The sequence below is a fragment of the Loxodonta africana genome, chromosome 1 (genome assembly GCF_030014295.1).
Source record: "Loxodonta africana isolate mLoxAfr1 chromosome 1, mLoxAfr1.hap2, whole genome shotgun sequence".
Lineage (NCBI taxonomy): Eukaryota > Metazoa > Chordata > Mammalia > Proboscidea > Elephantidae > Loxodonta > Loxodonta africana.
This window is the reverse complement of record NC_087342.1, coordinates 139,282,194-139,295,817: the sequence shown is the minus strand read 5'-3', so window position 1 is coordinate 139,295,817 and position 13,624 is coordinate 139,282,194. Positions and strand designations below refer to the sequence as shown.

The window sequence follows — 13,624 nt, the reverse complement described above, 5'->3', positions numbered from 1 at the left end:
AGGGTGGATTGAGCTAGTGAACAAGGGGGAGAGTGGACGAGATAAGGTAGGAGACATGAATAGAGGTAAAATCATCCACGCTGCTATGGGTTGCAGTCAGAACATAACAAGAACTAAGGAAGGGCTTTATGCAAAGAAGTAACATGAGTTGATTCACATTTTTAAAAGGTCACCAGAATTACATTTCTTAATCAAAATATGGGTATCAATCCTCTGCTTTAAAAAAGTTCAGTGGTTATGTAAAATGGTACAACCACTTTGGAAATCTATCTGGCGTTATTTTAAACAGTTAGAAATAGAACTACCATACAACCCAGAAATCCCACTCCTCGGAATATACCCTAGAGAAATAAGAGCCTTCACACAAACAGATATATGCACACTCATGTTTATTGCAGCTCTGTTTACAATAGCAAAAACCTGGAAGCAACCAAGGTGTCCATCAACGGATGAATGGTTAAATAAATTGTGGTATATTCACACAATGGAATACTACGCATCGATAAAGAACAGTGACGCACCTCTGAAACACTTCATAACATGGAGGAACCTGGAAGGCATTATGCTGAGGGAAATTAGTCAGAGGCAAAAGGACAAATATTGTATAAGACCACTATTATAAGATCTTGAGAAATAGTATAAACTGAGAACACATACTTTTGTGGTTACGAAGGGGGGAGGGAGGCAGGGTGGGAGAGGGTTTTTCACTGATTAGTTAGTAGATGAGAACTACTTTAGGTGAAGGGAAGGACAATACTCAATACATGGAAGGTCAGCTCAACTGGACTGGACCAAAAGCAAAGAAGTTTCCAGGATAAAATGAATGCTTCAAAGGTCAGTGGAGCAAGGGCGGGGGTTTGGGGACCATGGTTTAAGGGGACTTCTAAGTCAATTGGCAAAATAATTCTATTATGAAAACATTCTGCATCCCACTTTGAAATGTGGCATCTGGGGTCTTAAATGCTAACAAGCGGCCATCCAAGATGCATCAATTGGTCTCAACCCACCTGCATCAAAGGAGAATGAAGAACACCAAGGTCACACGATAACTATGAGCCCAAGAGACAGAAAGGGCCACATGAACCAGAGACTTACATCATCCTGAGACCAGAAGAACTAGTTGGTGCCTGGCCACAATCGATGACTGCCCTGATAGGGAGCACAACAGAGAACCCCTGAGGGAGCAGGAGAACAGTGGGATGCAGACCCCAAATTCTCATAAAAAGACCAGACTTAATGGTCTGACTGAGACTAGAGGAATCCCAGCGGTCATGGTCCCCAAACCTTCTGTTGGCCCATGACAGGAACCATTCCCGAAGACAATTCATCAGACATGGAAGGGACTGGACAGTGGGTAGGAGAGAGATGCTGATGAAGAGTGAGCTACTTGTATCAGGTGGACACTTGAGACTGTGTTGGCATCTCCTGTCTGGAGGGGGGATGGGAGGATAGAGAGGGTTGGAAGCTGGCAAAATTGTCACGAAAGGAGAGACTGGAAGGGCTGACTCATTAGGGGGAGAGCAAGTGGGAGTATGGAGTAAGGTGTATATAAACTTATATGTGACAGACTGACTTGATTTGTAAACATTCACTTGAAGCTCAATAAAAATTAAAAAAAAAAAAAAAGTTGAGTGGTTCCTGAGGAACAGATGACCGTATGTTCCAGTTTGCTCAAGTGAGTCCTGGTTTTGGCCTGTTGAACTAGTGTAATTATTAATTTCACCCCTTTTACTCTCACATGGGTCTCCGTGAAGACAATAAATTTTATGGTCAACTTACTAATGAGGAATACAGTAAAATATCCCTAAGGATGACAATCAATAACTTTCTGAATCTAGTCACAACCCACCTTTATTTCTTTCTCCCTGTCACATCTCTACCACATACCTCTTCACCAGGTTATAATTACTTGGGCACTCTGGTGGCATATACTCTGAAAGGTGGGTTACTCTGAAACCCAGCACTAGCAGTGGCCTGAATGGGACTCCTGTGCTTTTTCCTCATGTTACTGCTTCTTGCTGGACACTCTGTGACCATCCCATTGATTATGGACAGACTCTTGAGGGCCAGTCCAAAGAAGTCTTTCTAGCAACCAAGCAGAATGAATAGCTTTCTACTCTAAATTTTGTCAGTATCTCTACTGTAGTATTTATCACAACTGGATTAATTACTTATAGGTCTGTTTTCCCTACTAGAAGGGTAGGTATTTAACAGTGAGGACAACACCTCATCTTATGTGTTTTTGGATCCTCATAACCCACCACATGCCTGGCCCACAGCCAATAATTGATATATGACTACTGGATGAATTAATTTACATAAAATTAAAATAAAAATGCAAGGTAAAATAATAAGGTTGGACAATGAGATTTCACAATGCATTTCACTAGTAAGCTTAAAACATTATTGTCTTCACGTTTTCATTGTATTCATTCTCCAGCTTCGCCCCAATGGCTAACATAGCCCCATTCATTAGGAAGTTACAGTAACTTTTAATGAATGATGAAGTAAGAGAAAAAAAAATCTGTATATGACAGAAAGAATAAACCTAATTTTCAAGGCAACTAAACAATTTGGTGTTTTGGTAATAAATTTTTAAATAATTGTGAAGCTGAACTAAAACAGGGTAGCATATTACCAAAAAGTGATTTCACACACTCACCATTCTTAAAAGATCCTGAACAAATGCTGTTCAGAAGTTTCTGACGTAATTGCAGAACCTCAGCTTCCAAGGCTTCGACTTTTGATTTCCACTTAGACTCCTGCCCAGACACCACCCTTGCAAGGTGTTCTGTGTATTCTCTGCTGCTTTTGTCTGCTGGCTTTGAACGGATAATTGCCAGGGCCAGAGCCAACTTTGAAGTTCTCAAATACCATGCTTGAACATCCATCCTGGCTTTTATTCCTATTGTATAATAAGAAAAAAAAAAGAGTTACAGAAATTCCTTTTAACTTTTACGGTGCATTTCATTTGCTCCAAATTGATTTTGCAGAGTAGCACTAATTAATAAGTTTTTCATACAACTTGACATCAAATAACAGAAAAATATTCTTAGGAACTGAAAACGGTAAGAGAAAAATACACGAAGAAAAACGCATTAAAATGCACATTAAGCATATTAAGATTCAAACAGTAGGTTCAGAAAATTTGACAAATTCTTGGGGTGGAAAAAACAAACATGAATTTATTCTCTTCTAGGGAGTTTTTAAAATATATATGTGCCTGGTCCCAATCCCCAAAAGTTCAGATTCAGCAAATCTAGGGTAGGACTGAGGCTTTTACATTTTGAAGGGTCCACTAGGTGATCAGAACCACTAAATTTACATGTAAGCCCTTACACTCCTTTAACCCATTCTGCTAAGTCTTAAAGCCCCTGCTTCCTAACCCTTCATTTCTAAATAGACCTTTACTTGCTATTCCTGCCTCTAACCAGTCCCCTTCATATGAGGTCAATATGAAGACAGATTAGGCCAATCTTTTCAATATTTTATCATCTAAGTTGTCAGTCTGCTGGCTTCTATACCACCAAAGGCTTCCAACTGCCACCATGTGCATGCCTTTCCAAATCAACACTGTGTCGCCATCTGATGACACGAATGTACTTATGGGGACAGCATGTCAAAACACTGCATTCACTCATTTTATATCATCTCTACTGATGTTCTAGCTGCTTGTGGGCTTCCACCATGTTTTACTGGACTTTCATAGGGCCTTGTGCATTATGCATGCTAAATAAAACTTTTTAATAAATAGTTAAAGGTTTCATGGTTCAGAAAATTCAGTTTGGCTGTCATTCCTATCCTACTATAGAAGTTCAAAGTCTTCACCTCACATTTCAAACTTTTTATCCTTCAATTTTTTCCTGTCACTGTAGTTAGATCACACCCATACAAGCAGATACACACAGGCTAAATTCATTCCCATTCACATCTCTGATCATAAATTTCCCCCACTGTCATTTCCCCACACTGACTCTCTTTTATCTGTCAAAACACTGGCTATGCAACCTTCAAAGAACAGTTCGTCTACCACCATATAAAATCTTTTCAGATTTGATCTCACCTAGAACAATGTGTGCCTAACTGATATCATGTAATTCATCAATGAAAATATGTAATCTAACAGGTATCATAATGCTGTTTTATAATAATTGGTAGTGGGCAAAAAATGTGTCGCTCAATATGTTCATCACTACATTACGTATAATACTGAAAACCGGGACCAAAAATAAATAACAGTATAACCACACAAATGAATATTACATGGCCATTAAAAGCTGGATTTTCAGGGACTTTTCAATAGCATTGAATAATGCTGATGGTGTAGAGGGAAAAAAAGGTGGACCTGAAATTATATGTACAGTATGATCCCAATTATGTAAAAAATAGAAAATACAATAAATAGAATTAATCTCTAACTGCAGAATTACAGATGATTTTTATTTTATAATTTATATTTCTTTTTTACTACTTTCTGCAAATAACATATATTAATTTATAATCAAAAAATATTTATAAAGAAAATAGAGTTGCAAAGCAAAGTACAGTTGCAATAACCTTTCACAGCTGTACAGTATACAAAGGACTGAACCAAAAGCCAAAACCTGTGGTTTTCAACTGAATTCCAACTCATATAGTGGCCTTATACGACAGAGCAGAACTCCCCAGTAGGGCTTCCAAGGAGCGGCTGGTGAATTCGAACTGCTGGCCTTTTGGTTAGCAGCTGAGCTCTTAACCACTATACCACCAGGGTAAAATACTGTTAACGTTTAGAATTAGAGCTTCACTTGTTTTAGTTTTCACAGGAACCATTTCATTCAGGTGGTTCACTCTCCATCTGTTGTCAGTGATGGGGAGCAGTGGACTATCTGATACTCACCTGGATGGTCTTCTCTAAAGAAATAAGCCTGCCTGCTGCTACATATAATGGAAATGACACGAGGGAGGGACGGAAGGAAGGAAGGAAGTAAGGGTGGGAGGGAGGGAAGGAAGGAAGGGAGGGCGGGAGGGAGGGAAGGAAGGAAGGGAGGGCGGGAGGGAGGGAAGGAAGGAAGGGAGGGCGGGAGGGCAGGAGGGAGGGGAAGAAGGAAGGGAGGGGAGGAAGGAAGGGAGGGCGAGAGGGAAGTAAAATAATACTTAACCAATTTAAAAGTATTTTGGTTAAAAAAGGAACTGATCATTCAATTATAAACAATGGCTATCTAGGCTAAACACACACAGACACACACAGGAAATAAGTCTTCTAGATAATAAAAACATAGCAAACTCCCTGTCATCTTGCACAGATATTAAATTAATTGATTTAAGTGAGCTCATTAATTAAGTATTCTGATTTTTAAGTCATTGCTTAAGAGTTGTTAATAGTCTTAAAACCATGCTAACTGTCAGCAGTTAATAAAAAAAATCAAATTGTAAAGTCCTTCTGAATGGCAAGTGCCCTAGGGTCACTAGTGTGAACATTAACTAGAATTATACCACAAATGGGCAGAAACAATTGCTAATAAAGATGTCTGCTACTGGCTTGTACAGTATAAGTCACGTTCAAAACACACACAGCACTACAACCAACCAGTACCAGAGGCTTTACACTCCATCCTCATGGGTTTTTTTGTTATTGTTTGTTTTGTTAACAAATGTATCTTTTTATTTTACAATAACAGTTACATCCTCAAAGTATCATTTATAAGCAAAGATAATTCTATTTCCCCTAAAGTCCCATGGAAATAATAAGTTAGCTTCTCAAACATATCCACTGTTTAGTTGAGGGAAGATTAGTAGCAGTTTTTAGAAAGTCTTTTTTAAATTCAAATTGTTTTCAAATAATTATAGTAAATAATTAAAATGAACACTTAATGTTCCCAAGAAGGTATTTAGTGTCATAGATTTCTTAAAGAGTTTCAATTATAAAATTTTAAGAGTCTTTTTAGAATAGTTCAAATGGGATTTCTTTCTCTTCGCTTTTGAAAGTAGTCCTTACCATACGAAAGTCCCTGCAGTGCTGCAGAAAAATTTAGTTGCGTTCCCTGTGACCCCTGAATTCTCCTTCAGGCAAAGTGGTACAGAAACAGCTATTGTGCAAACACTATTTTGCTAATTTGCCCTATTTCTCCCATCCTCTTTTTCCCCTAATGAACTTTAATTTGCTAACAAATAACTGATTCTCTGAACTGTCAGAATCACGATTTCTAAAGTTACTTCATTTGCAAGATCACAGATAAAAATTCTATAAAGAGAACAAGATCTCTCTATATAAGACTGTGGCAGTTTAATATTATGATGATTTAGGAGAACATTCTCCTAATTTTTCTAATATCTCCAAACATCTTTAAAATATTTATCAGCCTCTGATGCAGCAATACAAGTTCTAAGATTTTATCTGGATAATCAACTGCATACAAAACATTATGCCCACAGATGACTACTGTAATTACCAAAAAAAAAAAAAAAATCATCGGCCTGAACACCTAACAATGCTATTGTTGGTTGCTATCCAGTTGATTCCTACTCATACAGAAATATTCCCTATTTTATATTTTTCAAAGTATAAATTATAGGAAAAATGAAATGGGATTTGTAATGAAGCCTCGGCGTTCTACAACATTCCATGGTGGTGTGATGAGAAGCTCCAATCTGTAGAGTTCACCTCCTCAATTCTGATGCACCTTTAACTATAAAACACACCATCAATTTAACAACATCTTGGGGCAGGAGAGGTGCTGAATGAAGGAATAGCACATTAAATACACTCAGAAATTTTAAACTATCAAAGTGCTTCCAGAATTAAGTACTCTCATTCCAGTTAATGGAATGAGAGTTCTACCTTTCATCAGATTCTCTAATCTCCCTTCTGATCAGCTTTACCCCAAACCACTAAATCTGTGGATTTCAGACCTTTCCATGGCCCACAAGGGAATGCATGCCCCTCATCCAGATGTGTTTGATGTTCCTTCCACTAATTCAAGGACACACTGGATTTTGAGGTGGGACAGAAAAACTTTCCAATATGATCAAGCAGCAAACTACTATCCTCTGTATCCCCACTGCCAGGAACACTGGCTATTCACAGTAGGCACTCACTGAGGACATGAATCAGTGAATGAATAAATATATTAATACAGGCCATGAGGTCATAGAGAGTTGCCTGGCCAACTATCAACCCTGGCTCTATTCAGGAAGCGTTTATCAATCATATAGTAGGGGAAATGGCATCAGATGGGGCAATGGGGTAGGAAGTGAACTTAATTGGTTAAGCTGAAGGTCTCTTTTCACTCTGTAAAATGTGAAGATGCATCCTTTCTGGATGACTTCCAGGGAGTCTACTCTCTCTAAGCTTCTTCGTCTCTACAGTATACCCCTAAACTTTCACCAAAATAATTCTTGAGTAAAGAAAATACAAGAAAGATAAAATCTAGTTCATATACAGATTTAGGTCAGAGGGTAAGCTATAAAGAAGAAAGCCAGATTTTATCTCATGGGAGCCCCACAATACTTGCATTCCAATAAAGCAAGACACTTAAGGGTATTCACTGGCCTAGCATTCCTTAAATCACTGAGATGAATATGGTAAGACAAAGTCTGAGTGCAGGAGGAAGCCCCTCATGTGACATGGTGGTAGAATACAGGCTTACTGAATACCAGTCTGGGGTGCAACTGAGCTCTGGGAATACTAGAACCGTACAATATTGCAAGACTTTTGAGATAATTAGTTTCAGTAAAGTCTGGAGAAGGTCTAACACGTAACTTTTGGATTAGATCCAGCTAACAACTTCCCTAATTATTGTTATAGTTTCAGCACATACAGTACTGTGAACAGCTCAGCAGATTAATGTCATGTGAAATTTTACATAAAAGAATCAGTTACTCAAGATTTCAAATCTCTCCACTTTAATTATTAAGGGGGACTTTAAAAGCCTTTCTAACAAAAAGAGCCTGGGCATGACAGAAGGCTTGTAAAGATAAAAGGATGCTTGCTTTTTTTATTTTTTCCTTCTGCTTCGTTCCCATCAAAACAGGCCAACCATCTATCACATTCCTCTTGTTGAAGAACAGTTAACTAATCATAGATTGTAATTGCCTACAGAGTCTCTCAACATTGTTTTTCTTTTTCTTTTTGATTCCTCATGCTTCTTTTTTTTCTGGATTCTGGCAATGAATACTGCAGAATTTCACATGGGAAAAAGTACCACACACAAAAACCACACTGAATGAAAGATGCAGAGCCATGTATGTATGATGCAATCAGTAATCATTTTCCATTATACAAATCTGTAGAAGGAAAAGGGAGCTGATGCTTACTATTAACACCTATTTAAAACAATAATTTAGGAGACTTATAAGCATTTCCCATTAACTGGTATTTCCCACACTGGTATGGAAATAATCTTTATCACAAAAACAAACACATTGCTTTTATAGCGCATATTAAAAAGTCTAAAAAGTTACGTAAGTCAAATTCATAAACTCCACAAATCTGGATTCTTTATGAGGCAGTGCTCCGGAAGTAGAAAAAATTATGTGTCATATAACGAGGAAGACTACCGGATGAAACCAGAAATCAAAGAACAACCAGAAAAGCAACTCAGAGAGGCTCAGCTAATCCCAGGAGAGACAGCTGGTTTCTAGGGAGCAGCTGGGCAAGGGCCAACCTTCGAGGCAAACAAACCAAAAAAAACCAAACCCAGTGCCATCAAGTCGATTCTGACTCATAGCGACCCTATACAGAAGACTAAAAAAGGCAGATAGCGAGGCTCAGAGTTGCCTGGAAAAGGTAAATGGCTTTACTCAAAAGTTCATTTTGTAAATGATACGTTGAAATAAGATTTTTTTTTTCTAACTAACATTATGTATTGCCTTCTTAAGACTATACTGCTGTGCATACTGAAGATAGGAACTAAGAAAGAACAAGCCACAGGGAAGCATTTTCTTTAAGGCTCTTTGTTACTACTGAAAAAGAATCCTACTTCTGTTTTGTGCATTTAAATCTCACCAAGGAGACTACCACAAACCTCCCAGAACAACAATGTTCCATGGCTTCTCCTATGGCTTCATTTTATAAAGTAATCTAATACTTCTTTTCTTTTCTACTTTGACTTGCACTTTTAAAAAACAAAATAGATTGGAGGTCCATTTTCACTATTTTAAAATAGCCTACTATAAGGGGTTGTTCCACAAATATTCAGCACTCTGATTCTATACATAATGTCCTTTGCATTTCTGGCCCTTTAAACTCAGCCACCGATGTTCTAAACTTGTGTCAAACAATAAACACAAAGATGAACGAGGGCTTGCTTGCGTTGTCGGTAAGCCATCACTCAGGACTGGTCCACAAAGCTTACTCTGCACTTGCCTGCTCTGGCCCATGCATCCTCCCAAATCACACAGTGACAGACTCGCCTGCCTTCACACTGCAGAATTTGCATCCTGTATCAATTTAATTCTCTTTTCCGCCAAGAACCCATCCATTCACAGGATCCACGCTACCAACCTCCCTGTCACACCGAGTAGCACTGCAAACCCTACGCAGCTAAGGAATACCAGAAGAAACGGCAGGCCATTTCAAAAAATTGACACAGTACCATCTGGGGTAACAAAGAAGAGCATAAGGCGTACATCTATGGGCACCAGAGAAGGGCATCCCAGTAGGAATTGGTCTTCTCCCACAGGTGTATCCACCTCCCCCCACCCCACAATGTAACAGGAACCATTCAAGGTCAAAAGAGTCAGAAATCCTGTGGCCTAACAACTGTAGTCTCCTCCTCCCAGGCAAGTCTACCCAAACTTGCCAAACTCCCGGCTTCTTCTACCTATCTGAGCTTGCCTTCTTTCTTAAAATTTAGATCTGACCAACCTGAGATTACCAACCCAAACAAATTCATGGCAGTGAAAAACCGACCTCCTGATGACACCATAGTCAGCCCTAAGCCTTGCTGTTCATGAAAGGGTATAGGTAGAACAGAGGTAGCATGGGAAGCTTTTTTTCTTATGCAATGTCACCTGTATGAAGAATTTCAAGAATCTTTATCATGCTGTCTTGTGACCATGAAAGTTTTTTTTTTTTTTTTAATCAATCTCTTGCATGTAACAGATGGAATACTCGAACAACTAGCCTTAGCAAGAGCAGTGGTTCAGTTTTATACAGGGTAATTAATTAATTATTTTTTAAACCATAGGAATATATTTCTCAAAGTAGCTCATTCTATAAAAGAATTTCAGATTTAAACTATCATGGTTTCTGTGTCTAAAATAATTTGTCCTTTCGATTATCATAAGAAAATTCTAAGAGCTGTTTTACTCCCTTATAAACTTTACTGAAATAGAGAAACTAAAAAAAAAAATTATTAATTTACATGCTTATGTGATGATTTATTATTAAATCACATGCAAAAAATAGAAACTTCAAAACAAAGAAATATTACCAGAGATGCAGAGAACACATCATAAACATTTCAATTTATCAGGAATATTAACGATCCTAAATGTGTATGTACATAATAACAGAACTTCAAAACACATGAAGCAAAAAATGAAAAAGCATGAGAGAAGTAGAGAAATTTACAATCATATATATTTTAACACATTTCTCACAATAATTGATAGAGTAACCAGATCTCAAATAATAATGATGATAATGATAATGACATAAAAGCTTTGAAAACCACTACCAACTATCTTGATGTGATTAACATTAACACAGCACTATACCTTATAAATGCAGAACGCATACATATTCTTTCCAAGTTCACATGGGACATTCAACAAGACAGATCATAAGCTAAGCCATAATATAATTCTCAAGAAACTTCAAAAGATAAAATTTTACATATGGTCAATAACCACAGAAAAATTAATTAAAAATGTCTAGAAAATCCCCTAAATCTTTGGTGACTAAGCATACATTTCTGAATAAGAGATAGGTCAAAGAACACATAATATGTGTAATTAGAAGGTATCTGAAACTAAATAATAATGAAAACACAGCATATTAAAATTTGAGGGAAGCAGTGAAGTAGTTCGCAAAGAAAGACATACAGCTTTAAATGTTTATTTTACAAGATAATACAGTTTTAAATACAATGACCTAAATTTCCACCTTGTTATTACTGTTGAAGTTGTATGCCATCAAGTTGACTCCGACCATTAGGACCCTATGTGACAGAGTAGAACTGCCTCATAGGGTTTCCTAGGAGGAAATCTTCAGAAAACTACAAAAAGAATAGTAAATTAAGCCTAGAAGTAGAAGGAAGGATTTCATAAAGACAAAATCAGAAAAATATTAAATAGGAAATTGCCAAACAATAAAGAATGTTTAAAAGCAAAAGCTGATAAATGTCCAGCAAAGCTGATAAAGAAAAAAAAAATAATGCCGATCACACTAAGTTAAAACATAAAGAGGGGTTTTTACTACAGGTCTTCCAGCCATTAAAAAGGTAGTAACACAAAACCACAAATGATCTATGCCAATAAATTTTACAACTTAAAATGTAATTAATAAATTTCTTGAAAAATATAGTAATAAATATTGACAAAAGAAGACAAAGAAAATCTGAGTAGCCCTACATCTGTGAAAGAAACTGAATTTGTATTGGGAACTTCACTACATGTACGTGTGCACATACCTACATACAGTTCCATGCACAGATGGTTTCACTAATGAATTTGATCAAACAATTAAAGGAGAAATTATACTAAACTTACAGAAACTCTTTCAAAAACTAGAGGAGGATAAAACACATCTCAACTCTTCTTAGGATAAACAAAAGAAGAGGGAACATTAAACAACTTGTTTTATAATATGACATATATATACAGTCATATAGACTACAGCCTTTAGTATGAATTACACCTCAACATAAAGAAAACAAAAATCCTTACAACTGGATAAATAAGCAACATCATGATAAATGGAAAAAAAGATTGAAGTTATCAGGATGTCATTTTATTTGGATCCACAATCAACACCCATGGAAACAGCAGTAAAGAAATCAAATGGCACATTGCCTTGGGAAAATCTCCTGCAAAAGACCTTTTTAAAGTGTTAGAAAGCAAAGATGTCACTTTAAGGGCTAAGGTGTGCCTGACCCAAGCCTTGGTGTTTTCCAGCTGCCTCATATGTATACGAAAGCTGGACAATGAATAAGAAGACCAAAGAAGAATTGATGCCTCTGAAATTACAGTGTTGTTAGAGAATATTAGATATACTGTGGACTGCCAAAGGAATGCATAAATCTGTCTTAGAAGTAGTACAACCAGAACGATCCTTAGAAAGGAGAATGACGAGGCTTGTCTCACATACTTTGGACATGTTCTGAGGAGGGATCAATCCCTGGTGAAGGTCATCATGCTTGGTAAAGTAGAGGGTCAGCAAAAAAGAGGAAGACCCTCAATAAGATGGACTGACACAGTGGCTGCAACAATGGACTCAACCATAACAATGATCATGAGGATGGGGCAGGACTGGGCAATGTTTAGTTCTGTTGCACACAGGGTCACTAGGAGTGAGAACCTATTGATGGCATCTAACGACAACCGCTACAACGAAAACAACATATATGGTCATGCACCACATAATGTTCATTCAGGCAGTGTCTGGCCAAATACGTTTGTGGTCCCAATCCCCTTAAAGCCTTCAAAGTACATACATCAGTTCATGATAACAAACGGGCACTACTTTGCAATGCACATCAAAACATTATTATGTTAATGATGTTTTAGTGTATCTGGAAGTGTTTCTATAATTTTTTTTTGCACAGAAAGGTACACTATATACTATATACTAAGACAAACATTTGAGTATGGACCATATCTAACTGACTGACTCATGTACAAATTTGACTTAAGGCAGATTTAGAAATGGAACACATTCATCATCTAGGGACTGCCAGTATATAAAATGGTGCTTGTACAACGACACAACATTGAAATCACATAACATCCTGTTTCACAGAATGTATCATGGGCATTAACCGACACCACACACACATACACACACACACGACAACTAGCTTTATATAATTTTACATGTGTATCATATATATATATATATATGTATATATATAATCTCCCTGATACCACTAAACACTAATGACCAAAGACCAGAGAGTTGTGGGATGACATCAAGAACATCAGGCATGAAGAAAGTAAAAGTTCATTAAAAAGACAGGAAAAAAAGAAAAAGACTAAAATGGATGTCAGAAGAGACTCTGAAACTTGCTCTTGAGGAGAGTAGCTAAAGGAACCAGAAGAAATGATGAAGTAACAGCTGAATACAAGCTTTCAGAGGGCAGTTCGAGATACAAGGTAAATTATTATAATTAAATGTGCAAAAACCTGAAGGTAGAAAACCAAAAGAGAAAAACATGATTGGCATCTCTCAAGCTGAAAGAACTAAAGCGAAAATTCAAGCCTCGAGTTGCAATGCTGAAGGAACTGTCATGGATTGAATTGTGTCCCCCCAAAATACGTGTCAACTTGATTGGGCCATGATTCCCAGTATTTTGTGGTTGTCTTCCATTTTGTGATTGTAATTTTATGTTAAAGAGGATTAGGGTGGGATTGTAATATCCTTACCAGGTCCAATGTAAAGAGAGTTTCCCTGGAGTATGGCCTGCACCACCTTTTATATCTC

At 37.3% G+C, this 13,624-nt stretch overlaps 1 protein-coding gene across 1 annotated transcript in view; it reads right to left on the bottom strand.

The window, feature by feature from the left end:
* MEI4 (meiotic double-stranded break formation protein 4) overlaps positions 1 to 3,072 on the bottom strand; it is a 208,477-nt gene extending 205,405 nt beyond the window's left edge. The window contains exon 1 of the mRNA XM_023544299.2: positions 2,663 to 3,072. Within this exon, the coding sequence (XP_023400067.2) occupies positions 2,663 to 2,891 (229 nt within the window). The 5' untranslated portion in view covers positions 2,892 to 3,072. The remainder of the gene's footprint in view (positions 1 to 2,662) is intronic.
* Positions 3,073 to 13,624: the final 10,552 nt, after the last annotated feature.